At 31.2% G+C, this 15237-nt stretch overlaps 1 protein-coding gene across 1 annotated transcript in view; it reads left to right on the top strand.

Annotated features, from left to right (window-relative positions):
- Window positions 1-9423, top strand: part of LOC129960983 (retinal homeobox protein Rx3-like) — a 51209-nt gene extending 41786 nt beyond the window's left edge. Inside the window, exon 3 of the mRNA XM_056074769.1 lies at window positions 8295-9423. Within this exon, the coding sequence (XP_055930744.1) occupies window positions 8295-8933 (639 nt within the window). The 3' untranslated portion in view covers window positions 8934-9423. The remainder of the gene's footprint in view (window positions 1-8294) is intronic.
- The last annotated feature ends 5814 nt before the right edge of the window (window positions 9424-15237 follow it).

Below are 15237 nucleotides of genomic sequence, written 5' to 3'. Positions count from 1 at the left end.
GCTATTGTAATTGTCAAAAAAAAAAAAAAAAAAAAAATTCAAATTCGAGATTTTGTTGAAATTTTTCGTTTCTGAAATCCTTGAGTCCAAAAAACATATTTTTGGCATTACTGCTGTCTGTCAGTGACAAAGACGTCTGTCAAAAACGTCTTGAGGGAAACAAATGAAATCACGCTTTCACCCATTTTCTATCAAATGTTGAGCAAAATCTGTTCAGACGAAATCTGTTTGAGAACAAGTAGACTCAATAATTACAAAACCCAGAAATATATGTAAATAAAAATAAGCATACAGGTTTAACTACTAAAATAGATATTCGTATCAAATCGGGAGCCAAGTCTGTCAAGCGGTGGACCATCTTTCGGTCGTACTTTCTCATGCATGCAAACGCGGTAATTCATGAGCGCAATGACTTAAATCAATGAAATTCATTGTCTCGTGACTACCATTGTATTTCCGGTCAAATTTTGGTGTGGATCTGTCTATAAAAAAGTGTCCAAAATACGTATTCTCCAAATCGATTCAGTAAAAAAAAGTAGATTCATGCCAAATATCTGTATTTTGTAGCTGCTTTGTTGGTGAACGCCATTCAAGATATTCGCATTCTTATCCAGTGCCCAAATTTTATGCGGGGAGAGGGGGAGGGCGGAGAACCAGTTGGAGGGTGTGCGGAAGTGTTTTGGAAAGACCCGTTGATTTTTGTCGAAGCATTGAAAGGAATTTGAAAACAGTAACTTAGATGAAGAGAATTGCGAGAGGAATTTTAAAATTTTCTCTTCGCTTTAATAAAATTTTTGACATTGTATTGGGTTGGCAACTAAGTAATTGTGGATTTCACTCACAGATGGCTTCAGTTGAATTTTTATTTTTGCAGACGTAGTACAAATGTAAAAAACATTTTGTTATTTGATAGTTAGCAATTCAGCTGTCAATCAGTAAAAAAAGCTTTTTGATCGGTTGTGTAGTTTTCGTTTGGCGTTCGTTGAAAAATGGAAAATCAAAAGGAACATTTTCGTCATATTTTGCTTTTTTATTTCCGCAAAGGGAAAAACACATCGCAAGCTCATAAAAAGTTATGTGCTGTTTATGGTGACGGAGCCTTAAAAGAACGGCAGTGTCAAAATTGGTTTGCGGGGAGAGGGGGACTTTCGGGAAATTTCGTTCTGGTGACTTTTCACTCAAAGATGAAAAACGCTCTGATCGTCCAGTTGAAGTTGATGACGACCTAATCAAAGCAATAATCGATTCGGATCGTCACAGTACATCACGTGAGATTGCAGAGAAGCTTCATGTATCACATACATGCATCGAAAATCACTTAAAACAACTTGGCTATGTTCAAAAACTCGATACATGGATTCCTCACGAACTGAAAGAAGCGCATTTAACGCAACGCATTAACAGCTGCGATTTGCTAAAGAAACGTAATGAAAATGATCCATTTTTAAAACGACTGATAACTGGCGATGAAAAATGGGTTGTTTACAACAATATCAAGCGGAAAAGATCGTGGAGCAGGCCAGGTGAACCAACTCAAACAACATCAAAAGCTGATATTCATCAAAAGAAGGTTTTGTTGTCAGTTTGGTGGGATTACAAAGGAATTGTCTACTTTGAACTCTTACCACCCAACCGAACGATCCATTCTGATGTCTACATTGAACAACTAACGAAATTAAACAATGCAGTTGAAGAAAAGCGGCCCGAATTGACAAATCGAAAAGGTGTTGTATTCCATCATGACAATGAAGGCCACACACATCTTTGGTCACTCGGCAAAAATTATTGGAGCTTGGTTGGGATGTTTTGCCACATCCACCATATAGTCCTGACCTTGCACCATCTGATTACTTTTTGTTTCGATCTTTACAAAACTCCTTGAATGGTAAAAATTTCAATAATGATGATGATGTCAAATCGTACCTGATTCAGTGTTTTGCTAATAAAAACCAGAAGTTTTATGAACGTAGGATTATGATGCTGCCTGAAAGATGTCAATAGGTCATTGATCAAAATGGGCAATACATTACAGAATAAAGTTATTTAGTTCCATGAAAACATTGTCTTTGATTTTCTAAAAAATCCGCAATTACTTAGTTGCCAACCCAATATTTTATTGGTATCAAAGTAGAGATGAAAGCATGCTTAAAAGAAAGTTTTAGTGATTCGGCTAAATGAAAACGCAATCTTTCTTTTACATCAATATTTTAAATAAAAATTTGCAGTGTTGATATAACAAATATTAATTTCTGTAGAAAATGAGTTATAGGTCATTTTAATTCAATTGCTTTCCTAATTTTAATTCAAAGGTGACGATAAGGATTTTAGATAAAAAGATTTTGTATATTATGATATTTCATAGAAAAATAAATTTTAAAGTTAAAAGGATTATACATAAAAGAATTTTAATCCAAGCAATACCCGGATATCAAATTTCAAACAGCGTTGTAATTAGACCATCAATAGAGTAATTGACCATCAATAGACCAGCATTAGAGTGATAAAGCAAACGTTTCCTGTATGTCTAACATTTTGCGGTGTGATGTGAAGTCCTCGTTCTCTCTACAGGATTGGCAATAGATTCAGAATCAAGATCACGCCGTATTGAAGTGCATAAATTATGGATGAATTAACTCCACATTATCTTTCATAAAGAATAACAGCCACTTTCTTCATTGCATGCTATTTGACCTCTTTAGTTTTTCTAGTTAAGCTTTTTGTTTTAATTTTCTGAAAATATATTTATTATCATATTTACAATTTGCATAGTGTTTTTACTACTGTATCAAACAAATACTTATTGTGTAATACAATAGAATATTAGTTTATAGCGTTTTATTTATTTATTTTTGTTTGTTTTGTTTCTGTTTGCTTCAAAATTCGTTTTTATCCAAAATTAAATATCGCTATTCCTATAAATTAGACTAATTTATTCGAGACAAAGTTTTTACTGCGAAGAGATATTTTAATGAACACATATTAAATATTCATACTTAAAGGAATAATATTTAATAGATTCTACTTTAATCTGAAAAGGCATTTATAGTAAAAATCAATAAACTCGTTAAAAATTTCAATAAACATTTTTTTTATCTTAAACCTTTTTTAATTGGCATATGTTGAATTGAATTACTAAAATCAATAAACTTTTACGAAAATAAGAATTAAAACATGCATATATTGAATTTCTCAAACAAATGATTTCAAAGAATGCGTCAAAAACAGTTTAGTGTGTCTTCAGCAATTTTCATCCCTTAAAAATAACAAAACAGTAGTAGTTTTTATAACTGTGCACTCAATTTTTCTTTCAGATCTTGTACATTTCGTTCAGCGATATAATTTTTTCATGAATTAAAAATTAAAAATATCAAGCACCATCATTCATTTACCAAGCAATTATTCAACATTTTAAATATGCAAAAAAAGAACACAAGAACGCTTCTTCCATACTGAAAATTACTTATGTTAGTAAAAAAAAAAGAGTTAATTTAAAAATACTAATTATATCTACAGCACGAATGTATTACAAAGTATTATTGACTGAGGTGATTGTCCATTAGGTTATTTAATCTAAAAATAAAAGTAAAGCCAAAATGTAATTTTTGAGTATAAGTGTGTGATAAACTATTTTTTAAAAAACGTAAGAGTATAGCCCTTATATCAGATTCATTCATATTTGGCTTTTACAATCCTTTCTTTTAAATTCATTCTTCATCGACTGTACTTCGAATTCTAGAAAAAAGCTCTTCTCATGTTGGCTATTTGTAAATCAGCTATGCTTCTATCAAATAAAAGGAAATTTGGATGACTTTGATTTCACAACAAGGTTTGATTGTTGGATTTGTTATGGGTTGCAATCTTAGTTTAAATTACATACTGATACTTTTTAATGACATGACGGTAAAAGATTATTTAGCTTTTTTACATTTATAATTATTTTCTATATTTTACTTTTTTTTTTTTTTTTTTACCAAAGTGTGTTTCAGTTGTCAAATATTATACAGTAATTAACATTTTAGTGAAGATTTAGAATAAAATACATTTAATCATAAAATATTTTAAGATGTGTTTTTATTATTATATTTCTTAACCGCAGACTGTGTACATTGTCTTTCAAACTTATTGCCAAGTGAAATTTCCCATACGGAATAAAAACAAAATGAATTGATTTAATGAGAAAATGGCTGCTAACTTTTAAACATATTGAAACAATGCATTGACATGGGAAGTAAAAAAAAAGAATGTGTGAAATGCATATCCCTTGGACATACAGAAATATATTTAAAACCAATCAATAATTTTTATTTATATAAATATGAACGAAATCTATTTAAATAAAAGCACTTTAAAAGAAAACAATATCTAGAGAATTTTATCATTGGAAGAAACTCGCCCTTTCAAAATAGCATTAGTTTCATTTTAAATTTACGGATCAAAAGTACTTTCTTTATGAACATTAGGAACAACTTCATTAACAATGAATAGAAATGAAAGAATTCAATAAGAAATGGGGGAAAAAATATTTTATGATTTAGTAAGTATAAGGAGAGAGAGGAAAAAAAAAAAATGGAATTGTGAATATCTCAAGTTTAATTACGAGTGAGAATAAAAGGATGTGCAACGAAACCCTTGCCAGAGGTACGAAGGGAAAGAGAAGAAGGAAAAAAAGAAAAAGCGTGTAATCGGAGATTTTCAATAAACATCAGCCATTCTACTGAAGCTTTCGTACTTAAATGAGCCTCCTGACGGGGTCTTCCTCCGCCTCCCGGGCGTCTCACAAAGAAGCCTTGAAAGCGATTCCCCGCAATCAGAACCTCATTCAAATCTCGTGAAAACGGAAGGAGGGATTTTTCATCCTCTCGCGCACCTCGGAAGCAATTCCAGTCGTTTCACTTCATCAAATCAACTAATTGTCGTCAATTACGCCTGATTCAAAAGCCGGAAAGCGGTCCGCAAGTGGATGCACTTCCCTGTCCATACCCCTTCGAATTTAATCACCCTCCATTGTCCTGGAGTGGACAAATTATTGACCGGGAAATTGCGTGCCTCTTCTCCCCCATGAGAGGAAAATGCGCCCATTAATGGAGTGATTATGGTCTTTTTTAGGGATTAGATCATGGACGAATGCTGCCGGGACCGGTTCCCGAGCGCCGGTTACCCGAAAAGGCGAGCTATTATTTCAAGATATCCCCCCCCCCCCCGATTTGAATATCGCTGCTCGGAGAGAAGATGCTTTGAAGAGGGAAGACATGCTTAAATGAGAAATGTCGGTTTTTTTAAAAAGAAATATTTTTACCCTTTTGTGAATTGAAATTCTTTTTCCGGAAAATGGATCGCGTTGAGTATTAAAAAAAGTTGTTGAAATTTTTTTTTTTTTAACTGTAAGGAAATTGCATTCGGATCTCTGTTTAAGTGTTGTAAAATAATTTTTTAAGGGATTATGTTAGAGGATGAATTATTATCAAGGGAAAGTGTCTATCTTATGTGGAAATATTCAAAAGATTTATTAATGATGTCTCTGTTTTAAAGTAGTCATTTGTCATAAACCGTGTTTAAAATTTATTTAGTAGCTATATTATTAAAATGAATCAGTTTCAACAGCATCATTCTTGATAATACACCGATTTTTAATATGAAAACCAAATGGCTAAATTATGAAAAATAATTTCGTACTAATCACTTGTTCCCATACGTTACTGATTTTTAAAATTATTATACAATTAAAATGCAATATACATATATATATATATATATATATATATATATATATATATATATATATATATATATATATATATATATATATATATATATATATATATATATATATATATATATATATATATATATATATATATTTAAAAATTCATCTTATTTGATATGAAGTGGATTTAATTTAATCAGTCTGCTAAAAATTACTGCAATATAGCATGCAACTTAAAATTGTGCAAACTACGATTTAAAGCGGAAGGGAGAATCGTACTTCTGAGTTGATGATAAAAAAAACCATTTTTTCTTAAATCTTAATTTTAACAGTGGCAAAAGTATGAGATTGAATGTTCATCGTAGCATTAAAGACATTGTTACATATTGTGCATTGAAGTAAACTGAAAAGATTAATTAAAAAGGAAGAGAAATTATACGGGAATGAAACTGATGTCATTATAAAGATAAAATTTTGTGTCTTAAGATTAAAAAAAAAAAAAAAAAAAAAAAAAAACGCACACTATTTTTGTGAGACAATAAGTGAGATTTTCGAAGATACGAATGTCAGTTTCTATAAACAGACCATAGCAATCATCCATCTGGTAGCGAATGAGCTTATTTTCGCATTCATATAAACTTTCTGTTTAATACTTTTCTCTCTTATCTTGATTTGGAGTTTTTAGTGACACGGCAAGATATCTTCGAAACATTTCTAATATTTACAATTCCATAAATTAGCTAAGCGAGGGACTGAAATGTAAATTTAAAAATGTTAAAAAAATGTGCAAGTTTAAAAATTTTAAAGAAGCATTATCATGCATAAGAAAATGCTCACAAATATATGGAGTGAATGCTTTTGATCATTATTTTGTTGATGCCAGGTCCAGATTGAATGAATATGAATTCAAGCAACAATGTTTGTTTTATTTTGAGAAATTATCCAAATAATTTTCCAATTTTATTATATTTCTTTACAATCCCATTACAGAATACCTTTTTCACTTTAGCGACTTTTTTAAATATCTCAACTATACTACGCTGAAAAAGATTGTAGATTATTCAGAAAACGATTCATATAGGGCTTACTGAATTTATATTTAGTTCTTTACCGTTTCCGTAAAGCATTTCTTCGTGTTTTGTGGGCTGAGGATTTAAAATAGTAACGATTGAGTCACTTCAAAATTGTTAAATAGTGTAAATAGATCTTTTTTTATATTTTTAAAGGATGTATATTATTTATTTGCTATGTGACATAGTATGCTTTGTGCCAGCTAACAGCATAGACATATAAATGAAGCTTCTATAAAACTGATTCCTTTAGGAACATGTAGGCTAAAAAGGTGAGAATCCTGTAAAGCTATAACTTACTAATCAAATGTAGCATGCTGCTCTTATTTTCTTGAACACTGATCGTAAATTTTAATTTTAAGATATTTCAAGTTGAAAGAAATTTACAGTCATTTCTTTTACATGAATAAAAATCTTTCTTACTGTCTCGTATACCAAGTATGGCAATCGTCAAAAAATACGAACTCGCGATTTTGACGGATCTTCACATTTTTGTTCGTAAAAAACATTTTACAAAACGCAAAATATCCGTCTGTCTGTAACAAATAGGATAACTAAAAAGCTACATTGAGCTACATGGATGAAATTTGGTATACGGATTTTGCATTAGACTTGTAGATATCTACCAAATTTTGAAAAAAAAAAAAAAAAAACTCCTTCAGAGGAAATCCATCTGTCTTACTGTTCGAATATAAGTTAGCAAAATAACTACAAAGCGGAAATAAATAAAATTTCGGTACACGGATTTTACATCATAAATATAGATAGTTGCCAAATTTTGAGTGAAATCCAGCAAAGAATTAACCATCTGTCGATCTATACTTTCAGAAACATGAGCGTGATAACTCAAAAACGCAATGACTTAAATTTTCAAATTCGGTTTGATTTTACGACTTTAAATATAGTTTGACATCAAATTTTTGTGTCAGTGGGTTTGGAAAAACGCGTCTGCAACCCAAATTCGATTTTTGATACTTTTAACCGCACGTAAGGGATTAAATACCAATACACTCGCCAAGGACCACACAATAGATTGAGTAAAAAAATGCTAAATTCACTACAAAGGTTAATATTTCGTAACTGTTCTACATCAATGGCATGCAATGCGTTCATTGGGATAATATCGTTATTAGAGAATATGCGAGAAAGATTTGGGAAATCATTCTTGCTGGTTTTTATTATCATTTTTGCAGTACTCTCTTCCGTTTGAAAGTATATTTAGAATACAGGGATGAAAAATCTTAAGATAATTAAACATGTTTACGCTCTCCTAGGGATAGTAATGATGTATTCAGTTTTAATTTCTAATCCCCCCCACCGTAATGAGACGGGGATGTGCCAGGACCGTTGATGATCGTTAGGTAATCACCCATAGTCCTCACGCTGCTGTCTCAGGTCTAATTCATTCATTTTCCTGGGAATTCCATGGTAATATTTGTAGTACTTTCACCGCAGTAGAACCTTAGAGCACATTTTTTATTACTTGTTCACATATTGAAAGTCATTTATTTTCGTTTCAGGTTTGGTTCCAGAACCGAAGAGCCAAATGGCGGAAGCGAGAGAAAGCAATGGGGCGGGATAGCCCTAATTTACCATCCGGTGTCGATCTCCTCATGGGTCCACGAACAGATCTTCCACCACTTTATCCTAACTCTGGACCTCACCTACATAGCGGTATGCACATGCCACCTGCCGATCACCATCTGTGGCCCCTTCCTACAAGTCTTCAGAATCCACTGGGCCTGTCACACATTCTGAACTTCAATAATAACGCCAATCCTGGCTTAGGACCTCCCGGTTTCTTAGGACATCATCACGCACCTTCGTGGCCGAAAGCTGTGACACCTCTCAGTTCAGCTCTGTTATCCGTTTACATGCTGAGTTCAGCTGCAGCGGCTTCTGCGTCGACGTCATCTTCAACCACTGCACCATCTGTTACCAGTTTTGCCCATCATCACGGTCTATCCACAGCTAAGTCCTCGTTTCTTGGCCAACCGCATCTTCAACCAGCATTCCTAGGCATGGACAGTGGCTCATTAATGAAAGGCATAGATCCGGGACGATCGAGTTTGGACATTTTGCGTTTAAAAGCCAAAGAACATGCTTTAGATAGGTCTAACTCCCCTTCTTCAGTTTCAAGACCTGCGTCATCTTCATGAACTGCTGTCTTCAAAAAATGGAACTCAATTAGCGTATTGTTTACTGTAACAAACATTTTTTTTTTTTTTTTAGTTTACTGCAAAATATTCTATTCTTCAAAAACTATTCTTCGAATAATATCAAGAGCAAAACGAAAATATGTTTATTGCGAATATACTTAACAAAAAAAAAAAATGTTCACGAATTCCTTTTGTAATAAGTATTGGATGATATGGTTTGTATCCTGATACATTACGCTAATTTGATGTTAAATTATGATTTGGAGTCATTTTTTCTTTATGGAATTGTGTTGTATATAAAGTAGCTGTAATCTGGAGAGTCCATAAATCTCTGACAACTAGAACAAAAAGTTGTGCTGTGAAAACATTCTTGTTTGTGAGGAAGTTACAAATAAACCTTTTCTTTTTTTTTCTGTGACCACATATCTTCCCAAATTTTGAAGAGATGTAGCGATAATCTTGTACACTCGATAAAAGATTTACAAGTGAATTTCTCTGTCTTTTGATTAATTTTTTTAAACCTTTTGTTGAAAAGTGAATAGAGTTAGGCTACCTTGTCTGTTATTTAAAATTTTATCAAGTCATTCTATGATAATGCTCCCTAAGTTCTGTTAAAAAATTCTGTCTTGAAACTTTTCTGTATGAGGATGGGGACACTTAATATAGATATTTACAAGCTTATATTGATAAGAAATACCTTTAAAGTATATTGCTAATTTTGTATCAGAAAAATATTTTAAACTTCTGTTCATTTTTAGATTTGAAATCAAAACAAAAATTAAAAAACTACCAAAATTTTTTTAAAAAAAATAACAAAAAAAAATTACATAAATATCGTTTTTGCAGAGGGACCTTAATTATGAAAACAAGAATCATTTGTAAAGTAAAGAAGAAAAAATGTGTGAAAGTAGTGTTTAGATCTCCATAAGGATCCTTTCTGCAAGCTATTTCTAGAACCTGACTCTGAAATTCTTCTTTAATTGCTGTGGGAATTTGTTCTTTTTTTACCCATTCGAATAGCCATATTAAATTTAAGTTTCTACAAGGTTCACACATTTTTCACCTTTTATTTTACGGTATTTCTTAGAAGAGAAAATAGATCCTCAATTCAGTAATTACTAAAACAGCAGCTGAATAACATGCGCTGACAACAGGTTATCGGTTCATGAATATTCTCTGAAATGAATTTCTTTGTTAACTGAAAGTTACCAGATATTGATGAAAACTCAATTTCAAATGCTAAGCCACAAAAACTGATGCTTCCAAACTTTTTATTATATAATAATAAGATATAATAATAGTTTTTGTAATATAATAATTATTTATAATATAAGTTGTCAATATGAAATAGGATATATTCAAAGAGCAAATTGCTAGGCATTACGTATTGCATAAAAATTGTTTGCTTATATGATTCCGATTTCAAATTCACAGGAAAACACACATTAAATCAGTTAGAAAAAATGTATCAACTCATTACTTAGAATTTCTCCCAAATGATTAATGTCGATGTTCGATATTTAATGAGTTGCTTAGTTTAAGATGTTCGTCGCAAGTAAGGATGCGTCTAAAATTCGTTTATAATCATAACAGGCTTGATTTTGAAGGGAACGGCAACATGATTTTTGTGACTGTGATGCAATTGATTTCGACTTTTATTCAAAGGTTACAATAATCAATTTTGTTGTTGTTCAGGAAATACGTGTGAAGACTTTTATTTATTGAGTGACATACAACCAACCAGGTAGTTAATATTTTTATCAAATCGTTATAAGTTCAATCTTCTTTAAAAAATTCTAAAGAGTTCATATTATTGTTTGAGTTAAAAATTTTAGATTCACGTCATCAAAAGTATCGCAAGCAAATATCTCTATGCATTTGGATAGTTTCGGAATTTGTCATCAGAATTTGATGAGAGGGCTTCTTTCGTCACCTCCGCCGTGAGCGACTGATTTTCTCTCAACTTCGCTACTAAGCCTCGCTCACAAATTCCTAGCTCAATATACTGAAGTGGCATATCATTTACAATACATAATTTCGAGAGAAAAAGCTTTTATACTATAACTAATTGTCAGTAATACAAAATAACTAAAAGTCAGTAATACCAAAGGCTTACTATAATTATAAAATAAGCGTTTAAAACTGAAATTTATTTATCACTAGCCGCCTTTGGCAACTAGCTTCTCCGTTCATTTTATAGGCATTTTAGACTGCTAAAGTATTATTAAGTAATGCCCTTTTTTAAAAGAAATAGTTCCGTAATTTGGTAACACTATAAAAACATGAATTGCATTATTACTACAAGACTGTATATACTGTAAAATTAAAGCGAAATAAAAATCTCTCATATATTGAGTCAATTCCGAAGAAAGCAATTATTTTTTATTTCAGTTTTAATATTGACAAAAACAAGTGACTGCATGTTTTGTTGGATAAGCGTACATATCATTATAACATTATTTCAGATTGTGTATCAAATTAAATTTAAAAACTTTATTGGAAATATATTATATAAAAGTTTAACTGATATCATTTATAAAAAAGTAATTTTTTTAAGTGTTAATGTATTGCAAATCAGATTTGTGAGACAATACTTTTAGAAGATATGAGCAGCCATTTCATTGCGATGATCTAAATGCAGAAATTAAACACGTTCACTGTCACGACTCGCGCCTGATATTCAGAGTATCTTTTCTTTGTTTTCCTTTCGTTAAAATAGAGATGAGGTCATCTAACTAGAAGACAGGTCTGTACAATTAGATAGCATATGTGAAATACTGAGGGTTAACGAGGCAATCAACGCGATAAGCCTGTCTTCGCGCTCGATTAAAATTTTTATTTCACACTTATTTCTGCAATCTTGATTTTTTTACATTCCTTTTACACTTAAGCGAAATGCTGAATTAAGTGTACTTGTAAAAACGTTTAATAAAACAATCTGAAACGGTGTTTATTTATAGCTGAATTGTTTCCATTCGACAATAGATAATAAGAAAGATTTCGGTAAAATGCACTTTAGTGTTTTATATATATTGTTCTGCTCGAAACACAGGTTACTGGGATTTCTACTTTTCTGAGAATTTTGTATAATTCTTCAGGATCGTTATGACTAAAACATTGAAAAGTCGAATGTCATTTCTTCACATTTATTTAGTAGTCTCTTCGTAGTCTCTCTCCAAACTCAAGTTCAAACCTGATTATTTGTCGTTAGGTCTATACAATGCCACGTCAACGCCATTAAAAATATAGTGAGCATGCATAACATTTAACGCACACACTCACACACATATATAGATTAGCACTATTTTTAAAATTTCTGGCAACATCAAATAAATATCGAAAATAGCAAAGCATCGTCAGAGTGAATATCGTGTTAATTTTTTTACAAAATGCCGTCGATGTGGAAAAAAAAACGTTTCATGGTTTTATGAAATCATATGTGTCATAATCGTGTCTATTAAGAGAGTTTAAACTTTGTTGTGGGAGTAGTATTCCAGATGTTGAGCCGAAAGGGAATCTGCCCATTGGAGCTTTGCAATTCTTCGATTTCTGGAAGAAAATTTTTCTGGGAAATCTACTGGAAAAGATATCATGAGTTTCAAGTTCATCTGATTTTATTTCTCGTGGTTTCCTCTTTTGAGTTTGTATCAATGAAAGAGTCTTAAAAAATAACGTGAAAGATGTTGAAACAAAGAAAAATGGGATACCAAGGATGTGCCTAGCATTCTAGAACTCAGATTGGACTTTATGTGTAATTAATGCTGCTTTCACATTCTCCGTTCTACATTAGAGGAATGTATTGATTCTTATTGAGGTAATTGCTTTATCACGAACTTAATTTTAGTTTTTAAATATTATATAATAGGTAAGCATAGTTACTTTCTCAACTAAAACTCTATACTAGATTTTGTACTCACTTTGTATGTTGCTATTGCAATCCTGAAAAAAAAGTTAAAATGAAATCTATGATCAAAAATTTCAAGTTATCATGTGAGAACATTATTACTTTTAAGTCATTATTTGTCTTAATTCATTTAACTCATTAACCAGTTTAAACCGGTTTGAAACAATCACGAGACTTCTCTACATCCCTCTCTCTCTTTATATATATAGAGAGAGAATTTTCTTAAAATTTCATTTTTAGTTTTTCTAGCTGGCAAACAAAGTTTTGGATCGATTTTGAGATGAAATAACAGCTATGATGTCATAGTTCTACGCCAACCTTTTAAAAACGCATCTGCAGTCAAAGAAGTATACATAATATTAATAATGCAATACTGGTAAAAACAGGTCAACCTTTTAAAAACGCATCTGCTTTCAAAGAAGCATGCATAATAATAATGCAACACTGGTAAAAGCAGGTAAAAAAATATATGCGATTAAAAGATGATGATGAAAATTGCCAACTAGGCTTTATTTATTGCCTACGTGATTTTGAGCTTCAAAATCCCCTAACCAAAACAACATCACATTCTCACATGATAAAAACTATCAATAGATATCATCTCTAAGTCCAAATTGGATTATTCTCTTATAAATGAAATGCTAATTGCTTTTTTAAAATCCTATTTAAATTTAGACTCATTCATTTCCTTCACATTTTCAATATGGTTAAGAGTATGTAATATATCTTTTTTTAGCAGTTAATTTCATGTGAAGGAAAAGAGTTTTATAAATTACTCAAATGCATACTGAGTCAATAATACCCGGCCTTGATGACAAACTTGAATATCGTTCGGCGACTTTGGAAACAAAAATGGAGAATCCGAAACATGCGAGAATCCATTATAATTCGAGATCCAGCGTGTGTTCTAGAACATTTGATGCCTTGCCATGGGAGCAAAGATGAGCAGAAGAGGAAAAATCGAATCGAGAGAAGCGAGTAATCGAGTGAATTCTCTTTTTGTAGTGCAAATACCGTTTTTTGTATGTTTAATGTTTTCGTGTAAAATAAAGAGTCGTCACCCGTTTCTGACCAACTGGACTTTTCACCTTGCACAGGGATTTTTTCATAACAATATTATGATATATTTTAGCTCATTAAATCGAATGTGATCAAATTCTTAGCGTTTTCAGCGAATGAAGAATTTATATTTAGATAAGTTCCCTTGATTGGAATAAATTTGAATATAAATTACAAATAAATGCCTATTTCACAAAATAGTTCGCCATCAGAAATGTAGCATGATTTAACAGTGAAAAATCAACCACATTTCTTAGCTTGAATAAAGTCGGTATGTACTCAAGAGAAAATGGGCGTCATGTAAACAAAGCCATATTTAGGGCCTGAGTATGTAAGTTACCTGTTTATGTAACTCAGATTTCAGTTTTTTAATTTTTTAGATACTTTTACATAGTTATGCCACAGAACCATTTAGTTCCTTGAATAATTTGGTATATCTTTTTTTTATTTCTTATTTATTATATTAATTTATGTGAATAAAATTTGTTGATAATTATTAATTAAAAACCCTCATGAAAATGCTTTCCTTTTATAGTTCAAGGAGACTAATTGAGTGATATTTTTGTACGTTTACTCTTACTATATAAGTGGTTAATCGAAAAAATTGAATCGCAATATGCAAATGAGAACCTGATATTTTTTTTCTTTGGGGGTGGGGAATGTTGAGTTCAATATTCTGAATATTAGTGAAGTGTGCGCAATGATATTGCCAGCTGATATACATTGAATAACAGAATACTTTTAGAGTAATATTACATATCTCAATTATTTTTACTAGATTTTAGAAAAGTAGAAACGGCCATGTTTTAAGATGCATATTTTAAATGTGGACAATAAATAAAACAAGGAGAAGTAACAATAAGTGAAGAAAAGGATTAGGAAAAGCTTAAATTCTTGGATGCATAGTAGGTTAATAATTTAAATTTGTTTAATGTAATGATCCATAAACAAATTGAAAAGTGTTGAATACATCAAAGTTAACAATGAATTTATCAGTAATTCTTTAATATTTGTTGATTTAATTGCGCTTTACAATGCCAGTCTTTTTCTATAAAATCAATTATTGTTATTGCTGCTCTGAGAAAGAATACATTTTGCTGTATTTCTACATTTGATGCTCCATATCCAAGTTTTAAATAATTATACTTCCAAATGATAAGTAACTTCTCCGAGCTTGAGATAATACAAAAGTAAAAGAGATAGGCAGATTTCAGTATCTACTTTGCTTATGAAAAGAAGTATGGCAACTTCTAATAAAAGTTTAAAAACTAAAATGTTGAACTTCAGATGAATAATTAGTGATTAAGGAATAACTTAAACTCCTAAATATATAAATAATAA

Source organism: Argiope bruennichi, chromosome 2 (assembly GCF_947563725.1).
Source record: "Argiope bruennichi chromosome 2, qqArgBrue1.1, whole genome shotgun sequence".
Classification (NCBI taxonomy): Eukaryota; Metazoa; Arthropoda; class Arachnida; order Araneae; family Araneidae; genus Argiope; species Argiope bruennichi.
This window is presented reverse-complemented; position numbering and strand designations above follow the sequence as displayed.